The sequence below is a fragment of the Dendropsophus ebraccatus genome, chromosome 1 (assembly GCF_027789765.1).
Source record: "Dendropsophus ebraccatus isolate aDenEbr1 chromosome 1, aDenEbr1.pat, whole genome shotgun sequence".
Lineage (NCBI taxonomy): Eukaryota > Metazoa > Chordata > Amphibia > Anura > Hylidae > Dendropsophus > Dendropsophus ebraccatus.
The window spans coordinates 9,061,283-9,076,674 of NC_091454.1; the positions used below are offsets into that span (position 1 = coordinate 9,061,283).

Genomic DNA, 15,392 nt, shown 5'->3' on the forward strand with positions numbered 1-15,392 from the left:
ATTTATCTTATATGCCATGATGTTTGAAGGATATCAAGACTAAGGAACATACTTGTTGGCGGGGTCTTGCTTTAGCCCACTACAGTTTGAGTCTGGATAGGTAGAACATACAAACTTGTATTTTCAAGACATACTTGTTATTTCAATAGTCATCAAAGTATGGACATTTTGGATGGTCTTGCCACCTGCGAAAAAGAGACATGAATCTTTTACTGTCATTGTAGATGTGAATAATAAATATTTATTAATAAAATTGCATAGGTCCCCAATGACAGTGCTGTGACTACTGAGGATACTGGGGAAAAAGAGGGAAGCCCTGATGTTACTATTAGGATAATACAATCCTCGCTGTACAGTTTTTACTGTCCTGCAAACCCAGTGATAGTTGATGCCTAGTGATTTGGGGTTCTTCTACCCCCAACTTACAGAATCCAATAAATCACGGCACAAAATAATAAAAAGGAAACTCTCATATCTAATAATATCTAATATTGGCAAAAAGACAAAGGTACCCAATGGTCAACATTGTCAAAAAGTTACCAAGGCAGCCCTGACCTAAGGTACGTAAAACACTTACAAGCGTCCATTGGTATAGCGCATGTTTCTGTCCAGCTGATTCAGAGTCTCCATGTCTACATCACTTAACTGAAAGTCAAAAACCTGAAATATAAAATGTAAGAAAACAAAGGTTGGAGACAACCCACTATGCCCAAAGGGGGCGAGTGAAGATCGAATGGGGTGTATTTTTAACCCATCCAAATATTTGTGTTCCAGGAACATGAACAGCACCAGAGGTATTTGAAAAAGATGGTTCATAAACCTCGTAAAGCTTGTAGGGTTGTCCCCGTGGCCGGGTTCACATCATGTTTCCTGCCTTTGAGGCATGCAGACGTTGGCAGAATCTGGAAATTGGCTGCTAAGGTGTTCAGATCAGCATGGCCTTCTTCAGTTCAATGACCCGAACATAGTCAGCTAGTGGTTGCGTTGGATCAACATGGGCTCCATTGTGTCAGCATTCACATAGAGACTATGTTCAGGTCATTTGCTGATGTATACCAGTTTTGGTTTGCAGCACTTTTCCATGTGAACCAAAACTCATATACACCTGAAAATGATCTGAACATAGTCTCTATGTGCCTGCTGACACAATGGAGCCCAAGCACGAATATACCAAAAGTCCATTTTCCAATTTTGCCATAGTTTGCGTGCCCGGGAGGCACAAAACATGATGTGAACCCCTAAGCTTGTGTTCTTCAGGAGACAACGATATCTCCGAAATGTGTGACTAGAATAAGAGAAGACTTTATACAAGAGGACAACCACACTGTAGACGGTTCAAACCTTTTGGAACTACGACTAACAATTTGGTTGATTTGTCACTGAAACACATGTGACAGAGGTCAACGAAATTTACTTCTGTTTTTTTTTTTTTTTTTTACCTCAAAGTTCTCCTTGATCCTTTGTGGAGTGAAGCTTTTTGGAAGCACTACAATGTCTCGTTGCAGAAGATGCCTCAACGCCACTTGAGCGGGGCTTCGTCCATACTTTTTAGCAATTTCAATCAAGACTGGATCTTGAAGGACGTAGGGACTGTTCTGATCTATCCTGGAGGAAAAGGTTTGGATTAAAGGTAAACTCTCCATATGTTATGGATATTGTAGATAAAGGGGACCTGTAGATGTAGAACGTATCATATAGTAGCTTGGACCACCATTTGGTGGCTTACTAAGGGTCTAGGGATCTAAGGGGAGTTTTGTCACTTCCTAGGTTCTTCTCATTTCATGTGGTATGAATCCATGATACTGACTAGCCTTTACTCATGCACATTAGAACATTAAGGAACCTTTACATTCACAATGAAGATCCATAGAGGCTCCGTTTGCCGTCATTCAGGTTCCTTTCACTACCGTTTGCATGACCTACGCCAAGTTCACCCTTCAAATGGAAATTTTAAAAAGTCTTTGTTCCTCTATGATTTATCATTTACCAGCCGGCATCTCGACTGGACCCCAAAACGCTAAAGGCTACCAGAACGATGTCACGTGACTTGCAGAACTCCAGTAATTTACTCTGATTGAAGTAGATGTGGCATTCCACCTGGGGAAGAGCAAGAAAGTTTATAGGTTTTAAAAATTGTTTGTAACAAAAATAGTCAAGGATGACAGGAGAAGGGGACGTTGAATTCATTGGTGTTGACCATTGGTTACCTGGTTACAGACCGGCTTGTGCTTCAATCCTTCCATGTTCAGGATCAGTTCTATCTGCCGCCGGTTAAAATTTGAGACCCCAATGGATTTGACCAGCCCGGAGTCTATGCACTCCTCCATAGCCTGTAAGATAGATATACATCGTACTTAAACCCAGCTTAAACCTTTGGCCCTTGGATCTGGATTTTCTGGATTACTGGATGCTCAGCACCCAGTGTCAGGGCTCTGGTCAGCCGACTGTAACCAGGGATTATATTTAGAGTAGGGCTTATATTTAAGCCTATTCTAAAAGCCTGCAAAATGAAGCTAGGTCTTATTTTTGGAAAAACACTGTAAACTTGATCAACAATCTGGCATTTTTCGAGGAAAAATGAGATGTAAAGAGAAGAAAAATCATGTATGGTATTGGTCTCCTCATATGGTGCAAAGAGACCTTTGGGACCCCTCAAGCTCCTCTGCGGCCACCTCTCATCCATATTAGTTATTCTATTGTCCTGTAAAAGGGATGGTCAACAGGATAGTGTAGTGTCCCAGCACAGGTGTGCCATTAATCTTTATACACCTGGGTAAAGTAACTCTCTCAGGTTCACACAGAAGGGGATGAAGGAGATTGTATTGTGTGTTTTTCCCCCACTAGGTGTCACTGTTGTATTTATTTTGTGCTGTACTATACACAGCTGAAGGTCTAAGGGTTAATTGTTTGATGTCACCTGCTATGTTTCCTCCTATCACAGGTGCAGGTTTTCTTCCCTCATTTTTCTTCCTATCCTGTCTCTTCTCTCTTACACACACAGCCCCACCAATCATACACTAGCTAAGCTGTCCCTATAAAAAGGAGCTAGTTCCTGGTGGGAGGGTCTTAGTCTTCTAGTTAAGTGAGTGGAGAGAGACACACAGAGAGCACAGTTCCTGCTGCAGTGAAGCCAGGGCCTGGCTTAGGCCAGGACCATTGTATTTTCTTTATGCAAGAAACTATAGCTAGGATACAGTGCTAGGAAACTTGGGAGGGAGTGCCGTCCTTTGAGGAAAACCTTGTCCAAGCCAGGGATAACTTCTACAAGATACAAGGCAGTCATCTAGAGTTAGGTACTGACCCTAAGCTTAAGTATCCTACTGCAACGCTCCGACCCGCACCGATCCTGAGATGGAAAGCTCCTTGAACCCCTTTGGTTTTCTTGTGTTTTCCAGAGAAAAAACCAAAAAGCCAAAAACTGAAAGCAACTCCCATTCACTTCAATGGGAGTTGCATAGATGGCAGAGCACCACAAGCTGCCCTATTTCTGTAATTTCTAGTTACATATTGTGTATCCTCTTTACGCAACTCTCAATACGAGTTGTTTGAACTGTCTGGCACATAAAAGAAAGCTGTAGGGGGCTGGGGAACCCTTATAGCCAGATGAGTATGCCCCTTTAAGGTTATGCACTTGACATATTGGCTGCTTTGAGTGCCAAAAGTGTTTTTGACTTTTTTGGCTGAACGGCTATAGCACTAAACGTCTGGTTACCCATAATTATACCTTCCACGTGTCACGGATGTCAGTGTTGTGATAAATCACTTTTCCATTTTCATCCATCGGGTAGCGCTCCTCTCCTGGCTGTTAAGGGGTTAGGAAAAAAATAAAATTTAATGTATAGAAAAACTGCAAAAGAGAGTAGAAATTAATATAATGATCCAAAAAGTGTTAAAAACCTTAGGGCCGGGGTCCCAAATATGCGGCCTCAGCTGCCCTTTGTTACAGTATGGGGCACAGAGGGCAATAAGACAGTATAAGGGCACAGGGTGCGCTATTACTGTATGACATTTAGCAGTATGGGATCACAGGAGAGATTATTACCATATTGGGGCACAAGGGGTACGATATATTATGAGGGCATCAATACAATATGGAGGCACAGGGGGACACTATTACTATATGGGGGCAATAATACAGTATGGGAGCACAGAGGGCACTATTACAATATGGGGCATTAATACAGTATAGAGGTACAGGGGGCACTAATAATATATGGGGCATTAATACAGTATGGGGGCACAGGGAACACTATTACTATATGGGGACAATAATACAGTATGGGGGCACAGGGAGCACTATTACTATATGGGGGCAATAATACAGTATGGGGGCACAGGGAGCACTATTACTATATGGGGGCAATAATACAGTATGGGGGCACAGGGAGCACTATTACTCTATGGGGGCAATAATACAGTATGGAGGCACAGGAGGCACTATTACTATATGGGGACAATAATACAGTATAGAGGTACAGGGGGCACTAATAGGGCATTAACGGTATGGGGCACAAGGGGCACTATTACTATATGGGGGTAATAATACAGTATGGAGGCACTATTACTATATGGGCACACTTACAGTATACAGGAAGGAGGCTCAGGAGGCACTACTACTTTATAGGGGCATTAATACAGTATGGGGGCACAGGGAGCACTATTACTATATGGGGCAATAGTACAGTATGGGACACAGAGGGCACTATTACTATATGGGGGCAATAATACAGTATGGGGGCACAGGAGGCACTATTACTTTTTGGGGGCATTAATTCAATATAGAGACACCGGGGCATTATAACTATATTAGCGCAATAATACAGTATGGAGGTACAGGAGGCACTATTACTATATGGGGACATTAATACAGTATGGAGGCTCAGGGAGCACTATTACTATATGGGGGTTATAATACTGTATGGAGGCACAGGGGGTACTATTACTATATGGGGACACATACAGTATGGAGGCTCAGGAGGCACTATTACTATATGGGGGTATTAACACTGTATGGAGGCTCAGGGAGCACTATTACTATATGGGGACACTAATACAGTATGGAGGCTCAGGGAGCACTATTACTATATGGGGACACTAATACAGTATGGAGGCTCAGGAAGCACTATTACTATATGGGGGTAATAATACTGTATGGAGGCAGAGGGGGCACTATTACTATATGGGGACACTAATACAGTATGGAGGCTCAGGGAGCACTATTAATATATGGGGGTGTTAATACTGTATGGAGGCCCAGGAGGCACCATTACTGTTTAGGAGCCCAGGGGGCACTATTACAATATAGGGTCACAGAAGGGATTATTATCATATGGGACACAAGGGGCACTATAACAGTATGGAGCCGCAGCGGGCACTGGTACTATATGGAGCACTAATGCAAAATGGAGGCACTGGAGGCGTCATTACTATATGTGGGCACTAATACAGTATGGAAGCACGGAGGGCATTATAACCATATAGGAGCATAAGGAGCACTATCACTGTGTGATGGCACAGGGGGCATCATTTCTGTATTGAGGCACATAGGGCATTATCACTGTATGGGGGAACAGGGGGGGGGCATTATTACTATAACTATTTGAGTAACAATTATTTTGTATTCTATCAAATTTAAAAAGGAGTGCGGCTTATCAAATGTGTGGCCAAGTTTGAGGACATGCAGTAAATTTCTTGAGAAATCCCTAAGGCCCTATTCTTGTCAAGCCCACCTTGAGTTCCATGGGGCTGTGGATGAGGAATAGGTCAGCGTAGTCTAACTGTAGATCTTTCAAGGATTTCTCCAGGGAAGGACGGACTCTCTCCGGACTCTGGTCAGTCAGCCACAGCTAAAAAAGTCACATATGATAGGTTCATTTTTTAGTATTATCAATGTAAACCACGATTACGGCAGCTACACCAATTATGGGTCGTATCACTGCCCCGAAAACGTTTGCTTATAGATTATTACACCCAGTAGACACCTGTGATAGGACCCCAATGTATCGTCACCTTGGTGGTGTAGAAGACGTCTTCTCTCCTCAGGACGCCATCGGCAATTTTTGCCCTGATTGCTCGACCAACTTCCACCTCATTGCCGTATATCGATGCACAGTCAATGTGACGGTAACCAATATCGAGGGCTAGTTTCACAGATTCTTCTGCTTGACTCTTGGGGACCTACAAAAAAATCAAATTGAGGAATTTTGTCAAATTAAAAGCGTCCTATTGCCCCTGGAGATGTCCCAGTTGGTTATATCAGTTATATGGCACACATGGCCTGGCACTTGTCACTTGTGGCACACATGGCCTGGCACTTGTCACTTGTGGCCAATAGATTGTCACAGGGCTGGAATGGTGGCTATCTCTTCCCTCTTATCCCTACCTACAGTATGTTGGCGCCAGACACAATCACAGAGAGTACAGGGATGAATGCAAAATGATAACTTTATGTAAAAGTTCTTTAAGGTGCAGATACAGCATAATGGAATATACATGTCTATACAGTACTGTACTCTGCTGAAGAGAGCCAGTGATCATGGTAGAGAATCCGTTTTAGGAGAGTCCAGTGTAGTACAGTGTTGACTGCCTTATGCCCTCTAGTTGCGAGCTACCCATCCTAGGTGGGTAATACGAGCCCCAGGCCTTGTTACCTGGGTTAAGCAGACTCCCTCGACTTCCCAGTTGTCCTGCGCTGTGCAGTGGAATACATAGACGTTCCGTACCTTTGTCCCACTGGGGTCAGTTCCTAAGACTCCTAAGGTAACTGCCCTGCACTTTGTAGAGAGGTTCTTGGCATGGACAAGGTGTTCCCTAATTGGCTTCTCTCCCCTTGTAAAGGTTTAGCACTGCATAGTGGTTCTAGTGCTCATCAGAAGAAAATTGACTTGTCTGGTTGTGTCCCTTTCAGACCATGTCACCATGTTAAGATGTCCTCAGAGACATGGTCCTACTCTAGCATTCTCACACTAGCAATGGCCTCTCCTGGGCTAAATAAGCCTACAACTAGTCAGATAGGAGCCAAATCTTTATAAATAGCACTTACAAGACATGGCTGGAGTGCAGGCCAACAGGCGCTAGCCACACCCCCCTAACATGCAATAGAAAAAAAGCAAAAATTAGCCGCACCTCTATGCCTATGTTCACACTGCAGATGGCAGTATCCTGGTTAAAAAAAAAAACAGAAAGTGCAACAGCAACCTACAGGTGCAAGTGGCTACCATATATATTACCCCCAGCGTATGCACGATAAGTTACCCTGCTTAAGCTATTGGAATCTGGTCTACACTTGCAGCTAAACACCTATTCACACTTGAGTTAGTCAATCCTCGAGCACAATGGCCGTTTGTCCTGGGGTGGGTTCCAACAACACTCCCAACCGCCGTGACAAGTGCCCAAGTGACCTTTCACCCCCACAGTAGCCACAACATGGCATAGCTGCCCTGGCATACTGCAAGGTGACCTGTGACGTTTGGCAGTAAGGACTCAGCAAAAGCAGGGGGGCACTTCGGCAACTAATGCAGCTTCTCCAACCCTGACTAGACTTGAATGCAGGACTTGACTAAAGACTTTAAGCATGGACAGGTAGATTCTCTCCAGGGAAGACACCTATATAGGGGGAGGGGCTAAATAACAGGGAAGATGCCTAAATGGGGGGTGGGGGGAGGGAATTACTAGGGCAGAAACCTACGTAGCTGGGGGGGGGGGTCTTGATGCCTACATAGGGGGCTAATTCACAGTGGGGCAATGGGAATGTCTTTTTTTCCTTTTAAACATATTTTTATTATTTTTCTATAACAATTACACAGGGATAAATACAATATTACAGTGTCATAAACAACCTTTACCAGGTGTCCATAATAAACACAATATCAACCCCCCCCCCCCCCCCCCCAACTCCACCCATCCCAGGGGCATGCAGAGAGAAAGAAAAACAACAACTCCAAACCTGTTCAATTCCTTACTTTCTTACGTATCCTTCTCATTATGTTCAGCACAATGTATACATTCATTCAATCAGGGTCGGGAGGAGAAGATCCAATTTCTCATTATTACTAGTTTCGCATAAAATAACATCCCCAGCAAGGTTTCCTTTGGTTTCCTAGATAGCTTTATATTAGTCTAAAGCCCCTATTCAACGGGCCGACATAGAGGAGCAAACAGGCGCTAACAGCGCTCATTTCCCCTTCGTTCCCAGCTCGCTGCTGCCGCTATTACACGTGGCGGCAGCGAACAGGTGAGTAGGGGAGGAGCCACGGAGGGGCTGCCCGGGTGATCGCTAGATCGTCCGGGCAGCCCATAAAGGATAGTGTCGGTCTGCTGCTGCTGCTCCTATTCCACGGAGCGATGGCAGCAGATCGCTGCTATCCCAGTTGTTTGTCTTTCAACCAGTGGCGTTGTCACCGCGGTCGCGACACCTGGCCCGGCGTCGAGGGGGGCCCACGCCCCACAACCTATCCCCTGCCCCTGGCTGTCGCATTGATCAGGGAGCGGTGTGCGCCGGGGTTGATACTTCCGGGTCAGGGAGAGCGTCGCTCTCTGACCCGGAAGTAACAGCCCCAGTGGCGCACACTGAGCTCCCTGGTGCATATGCTGCCCGGGAATCCCGGGGACACCACCAGGAAGCTGAGCATCTCAGGGGGTCTGTCTGACACCTCATAAGAATAGATGAGAGGGGAGCTGCGACGGCTTTGTGCTGTTTCACTATGCAATAAATCACGTTTGCCTTTGCTAAACCTGGAGTGCTGTGGGAATTTCTACGTATATCTATCTATCTATCTATCTATCTATCTATCTATCTATCTATCTATCTATCTATCTATCTATCTCCTATCTATCTATCTCCTATCTATCTCCTATCTATCTATCTATCTATCTATCTATCTCCTATCTATCTATCTATCTATCTATCTATCTATCTATCTATCTATCTCCTATCTATCTATCTATCTCCTATCTATCTATCTATCTCCTATCTATCTATCTATCTATCTATCTATCTATTATCTATCTATCTATCTATCTATCTATCTATCTATCTATCTATCTCCTATCTATCTATCTATCTATCTATCTATCTATCTATCTATCTATCTCCTATCTATCTATCTATCTATCTCCTATCTATCTATTTCCTATCTATCTATCTATCTCCTATCTATCTATCACCTATCTATCTATCTACCTATCTATCTATCTCCTATCTATCTATCTTCTATCTATCTATCTATCTATCTATCTATCTATCTATCTATCTCCTATCTATCTATCTATCTATCTATCTATCTATCTATCTATCTCCTATCTATCTATCTCCTATCTATCTATCTATCTATCTATCTCCTATCTATCTATCTATCTATCTTCTATCTATCTCCTATCTATCTATCACCTATCTATCTATCTACCTATCTATCTATCTCCTATCTATCTATCTATCTATCGCATCGCTTGGTTGAGGAAGGGGGGGGCCCAAATTGAACTGTTGCACCAGGGTCCAAGGGACATAAGCTACGCCCCTGCTTTCAACATGTTTGAAAGACAAACGACACAATGATCAGCCCACATGAATGATGTCGGCTGATCATGGCCCTCTATTCCACAGGATGATTATTGGCCTGTAGCGGCCAATATCGTCCAAATATGGCCGATAATCGTTCTGTGGAATAGGGCCTGTAGACGTGTCTCCCAATAAAACCAACCGATAATCCCTCCCTATCGGCAGTCCCATATCAATACACTCTCCCAGAATGAATTCTATTTTACACATGACCATAACATATGACAGAGGACACCGACTTAAACACAGAGCACAGTTACCGTCATCTCATTTTTTAACTCTATATAGGAAGGCCTCCTCCTCCTCACACCCAGTGGGGGGGGGGGGTATCCTGGAGGGGACAGAAGTTATATAAATTACTGGGGGCATCCTGGAGCGAGGAACCTAAAATATTTCTCTCGCAGATTCTGGAGAAACATCCTGGTTGCCTGGTTGGAAAGCAAAAAATGAGCGATTGATCAGAGAAGATGGCCCACATGAGTCACTGGATGTAACTGCACTGATCTGATGCTGTGTAACCCAATTCATCTAAATTTCTAACTATTGCATCAAAGACTAGAGATGAACGAACCTCAAGCATGTGCGAGTCGATCCGAACCCAAACTTTTGGCATTTGATTAGCGGTGACTGCTGAAGTTGGATAAAGCCCTAAGGCTATGTGGAAAACAAGGATATAGTCATTGGCCGTATCCATGTTTTCCAGACAACCTTAGAGCTTTATCCAAGTTCAGCAGCCCCAGCTAATCAAATACCGAACGTTCGGGTTCGGATCGACTCGAACCCGAACCCGGTTCGCTCATCTCTAGTACTGACCCCATTAGGACAAAGCTGCAGAAAACGCCTACGTATCTTACTGTAACGCATAGCTATTCTGGGAAGTCTTGAAAAATCTGCTTAACCCATAGCAGGGACCTGGGACCTCGTACTACCCTAGCAGGACAGGTATCCCAACATTATAAAGCAAAAAACGGTCAGATTCAAAGTATCTATAGGTAAGTACAAATATCTTCTTCTTCTGTTACTTCTATTTTTAACTACTTTATCCTGGCAGAGTACACAGCTACATTGGACAGGGCCCTCAAGACTGTCCTCTACTCCACTCTACTTTCAGTTCATAAAGTCTATTATGACTACCTCCTGCCTGCACCTAACGTTACCACAAGTGTATTTATTCTGTATTGCACTGAAGTTTCTACAAGTGAACCAAGTTATTCTGGTTAAGCCACTGTCAGGAATGTGCAGTAACCTGGTGTGAACTGGGCCTGGTGTTTACTTTTGTGTGACACACCTGATTGCTTCTCAGCTTCCGGCAATGCAAGAGTTACACTTAGCTCTGCAAGACTTGATTACTGCAGCTGAGCAAGTCTTTTTGATTGACGTTTTCCTTTTCCTATCTGGAACCTTGAGGATCAGAGCGCCAGTCCAATGGGGATCCGGACTGGGCTCTTGATCCTCATAAAAGAAAGCTGAGCCAGTCTCTCAGCGCTGGCTATTAATACCATGATCCCAGCTCCCCCTGTCTATTCCTGCTATCCCGGTTCCTTATTCCTCTGCTTGCTCAACCTGTTACCTGACCTCCCGCCTGACCTTTAACTATCCGATTGTTTACTGATTTTGTACTGCGTTGTCCGTTTGGCTTTGACTTTGGCTTGCTGATTATCCTTTGTGTTTGTTTGTCTGTCTCGTTCTGTGTTTCACTTACACCAGAGTGTTGACCGTCCGTGGTTACCTAGGGCCGTTGGAGGCAAGTAGGTAGGGACAGTGGGTGGGCTCAGCTTAAGGGCTCACTGTCGTGTCTTCTGCCTACCTCCCCGGTCCTGACAGTCCCTGGTCTATTATTTTTGCACCTGCACCTATATACCTGTTCACACTTGGGTTATCCTCAACTTTTAGTGTGGTGCCCATTTGTCTAGGGGTGGGTTCCAACGCCACTCCAGGTTACCATGACAAGTGGTCAAGTGACTCAACACCCACAGAGCCGCCACAACACCACATAGACTACCCTGGCATATGGCAAGCACAGCTCTGGAGTATAATACAGGATCAGTAATGTAATGTATGTACACAGTGACCCCACCAGCAGAATAGTGAGTGCAGCTCTGGAGTATAATACAGGATATAACTCAGGATCAGTAATGTAATGTATATACACAGTGACCCCACCAGCAGAATAGTGAGTGCAGCTCTGAAGTATAATACAGGATCAGTAATGTAATGTATGTACACAGTGACCCCACCAGCAGAACAGTGAGCGCAGCTCTGGAGTATAATACAGGATGTAACTCAGGATCAGTAATGTAATGTATATACACAGTGACCCCACCAGCAGAATAGTGAGTGCAGCTCTGGGGTACAATACAGGGTGTAACTCAGGATCAGTAATGTAATGTATGTACACAGTGACCCCACCAGCAGAATAGTGAGTGCAGCTCTGGGGTATAATAAAGGATGTAACTCAGGATCAGTAATATCTGTACACAGCGACCCCACCAGCAGAATAGTGAGTGCAGCTCTGGAGTATAGTACAATTAATGTAATACATGGTCACACAGTATATAAGATGTCTATAATGGAGGTATGAGGTGACTATAAAGGGAAAATTTTCATATAGGACATTTTGTATTTTGCTGTGAAAAGAATCTGGACTTCTCGGCTCCTGGAATGCGGCTAAACTGGATGACACAGAATGGAGGCTGCAGGTATATACAGTATATACAGGTGAGAACTTCATGTACAGACTATAGCGAGGGCGTCTAACTAAAGAACGTCTTAGTCGCCCGACTAACTGAAGAACGTCCAGCAGCTATAATCTGGAACATCTGATAATCTGGAACTATCAGGACTCTTGATGCCAAATTAAAGGAAGTTTCCTGTATCGACTTTACTGAACAAACTTAATAAGGTTAAAAGAAGACAAGAGTCCATCAGGTTCAACCTAGAGAAACCCGACTGTGTTGATCCAGAGGAAGGCAGAAACAATTGCCTCCATGCCTTCCCTCCAATGGCAATCCCAGGATCAACGTATCACCAGAAATCTAATGCCCAACAAAATGAAAATTATTAATAGAGAGTATGGAAAAAGAAGCTGCTCCCTATGGATCTAGCTCCAATGCATCAATAGTAGAAGAGTCAGAGTGCCCCCATAACAGAACACGATCTGCCCGACTTACCTCATTAGTTGCATACGTCCCAAACCCAATAACCGGCATGCGGTTTCCATCGCTCATTAGCACAAAGCTGGATGCCATGTCGGAGGCCTGGAGAGCGTGTGACTAGTGCAGCATGCAGGCTATATAATGGGCTGTTCCCTTTAGGAGGGAGGTCATGTATGGCCGGCAGGAAGGTACAGGAACAGGTAATTACTGGGTGTGATTTGGGGCTTATGCGGGACAAGCAAGAATAACGGGATTTTTTCAATGTCAATGTTGTTTATAACAACACAAATAACCAGCGGTGACAGGTTTCCTCCCTGGGAGGTCAGGATGTCAGCGTGTCACTGCTGTATACAATGACTGGGCCCCTTTAAATGTGCATGCATAAAAAAGGTCTAAGCACCCGGACCAATCAAAACTTCTCGTTTTTTAATCCAATAGTGTATTATAATATGATAGTTACTAGTTTAAGTGCCAACATAAGCAACATATACAGCACCATAATATCTCCATATAGAATCAAAATAATCTCCCTATATACAGCACCATAATACCGCCATATAGTATCAAAATAATCTCCCTATATACAGCACCATAATACCGCCATATAGTATCAAAATAATCTCCCTATATACAGCACTATAATACCGCCATATAGTATCAAAATTAACTCCCTATATACAGCACAATATAGTATGAAAATAATCTCCCTGTATACAGCACCATAATACCGCCATATACTATCAAAATAATCTCCCTGTATACAGCACCATAATACCACTATATAGTATCAAAATTAACTCCCTATACAGCACAATATAGTATGAAAATAATCTCCCTGTATACAGCACCATAATACCGCCATATAGTATGAAAATAATCTCCCTGTATACAGCACCATAATACCACTATATAGTATCAAAATTAACTCCCTATATACAGCACAATATAGTATGAAAATAATCTCCCTGTATACAGTACCATAATACCGCCATATAGTTTTAAAATAATCCTCCTATATACAGCACCATATTACCACCATATAGTATACAAATAATCCCCCTATATACAGAACTATGATACCATCATATAGTATACAAATAATCCCCCTATATAAAGCACCACAATACTGCCGTGGCCCGGGGTGTCGGTACTGGTGTTGGGCCTGCTGGTGGGTTTGGTGTTTTGGGGGCTACTTGTCACGGTGGCCAGGAGCAGTAACACTCACCCCCCGGTCCTACAAAGCTGAGCGTCTTGTCAGGAGAGAGCAGATGAACTTGCACTGTGCTCTACTGTAGGATCAGTCTTGAGCTTGTCCATCCCTTTTGTAAGGTGGTCGTGTGGTGTCCCACCACAGGTGTTGCTATTGGTTACACCCTGTACTTATAAATATAAGTGGTAATGTAGCAGTACCAAAGTTTTACCACTAGATGTTGTTGTTCCAAGTATTTGTATCCAGATATTGCACAGCTGTAGGGACTAAATGGTTATTGTTTTGTTTATGTACCACATGGATCTGTGAGAGTTCTTTCTTCTTCAAACCTATCATCTCTCTCCTTGTATCTTACACACACACACACACACACTCCTCACCCACTCACAGCACAGTTGACACATGCTGTAGAAAGGAAGCCACATGGGTAGAGGAAGTGGTCTTTTGGCTGGGATTTTGTAGAGGAAGGACGCAAGCTAGGACGCTCCCTACAGCAGTCAAGTTGGGCCCTGGCTCCTGCCAGGTCCCCAGTCTAAGTTGTGGTCTATACGTTGAGCAGAGCACATGTCTCTATACACAGTTTTCACTCAAGCAACCTCAGTACACACTATGCAGCGCGGGTGTAATCAGAGAACTCTGACAACTCTGCTCATCCCAGGTAACAAGGTCTGGGGTCTGTGTCACCATCTAGGACGGGTCACCTGACACTGGTGGGCAATAGGTGGTGCAAAGACCAAGGAGTCAAAACACAGGCACAAGTATTCTCTCTACTTTCAAGTATTCTACTTATTCTACATCTAAAGTCCCAACTACTTGGGTTGTGACTCTCTTGACATCCTCCTCTCTACTCTTCTGATCCTTTTCTACCTCTCAGCACACAACCCAGTCAGCACGGCTGTATCACTCTCTCAATTCTCAGTACAGATCTGGTTGCTCAAGTATAAAGTAACTTATGAAGACAAAAGTATACTGTATTTTCCTGTATCAAGTATCAAGAGTCTCGAAACACAGGACTAGCCATAGGGGCAATGCATCTAGGATTTCACTGCATTGAGCGCTTTAGCTAGCAGACGGCAGTGTTATCTTTGGTTGATCTCCCTGAGATCATTGATCTGTTTCTCTTATGGATCTATTAGGCATTGCTCCCACCTAGCCAGAATCCTGCTCCACACTGATGAGGGGCAACACCCCGAAACAGCTGTATGTGAATGTATACCTTGGCTGAGTCCTTCCCGGAGGGATATCTGGCTAGTCCTGTGTTTCAAGGCTCTTAAATGAGGCTCCACGGGCTCTTCTTTTGCATATTCATGTTTCCTAGGAGGCAATGCACCTAGGATTTCACTGCATTGAGCGCTTTAGCTAGCAGCCAACAGTGTTATCTTTGGTTGGTCTCCCTGAGATCAGTGATCTGTTTCTCCTATTCTGGTAGTGGATCCTCAGCTTAGGCAAGGGTTGAGAGACTAAAAGGAAG

At 43.9% G+C, this 15,392-nt stretch overlaps 1 protein-coding gene across 1 annotated transcript; it reads right to left on the reverse strand.

Moving 5' to 3' along the window:
• Window positions 1-51: 51 nt before the first annotated feature.
• On the reverse strand, window positions 52-12,804 carry LOC138788480 (estradiol 17 beta-dehydrogenase 5-like). Its single transcript, XM_069966373.1, has 9 exons — window positions 12,727-12,804; window positions 6,010-6,177; window positions 5,730-5,846; window positions 3,725-3,802; window positions 2,208-2,330; window positions 1,988-2,097; window positions 1,440-1,605; window positions 578-660; window positions 52-185 (listed from the first exon to the last, which is right to left on the reverse strand). The coding sequence occupies exons 1-9, from the start codon at window positions 12,802-12,804 to the stop codon at window positions 143-145; spliced, it is 966 nt and encodes a 321-aa protein (XP_069822474.1). The 3' UTR covers window positions 52-142.
• Between the last annotated feature and the right edge of the window lie 2,588 nt (window positions 12,805-15,392).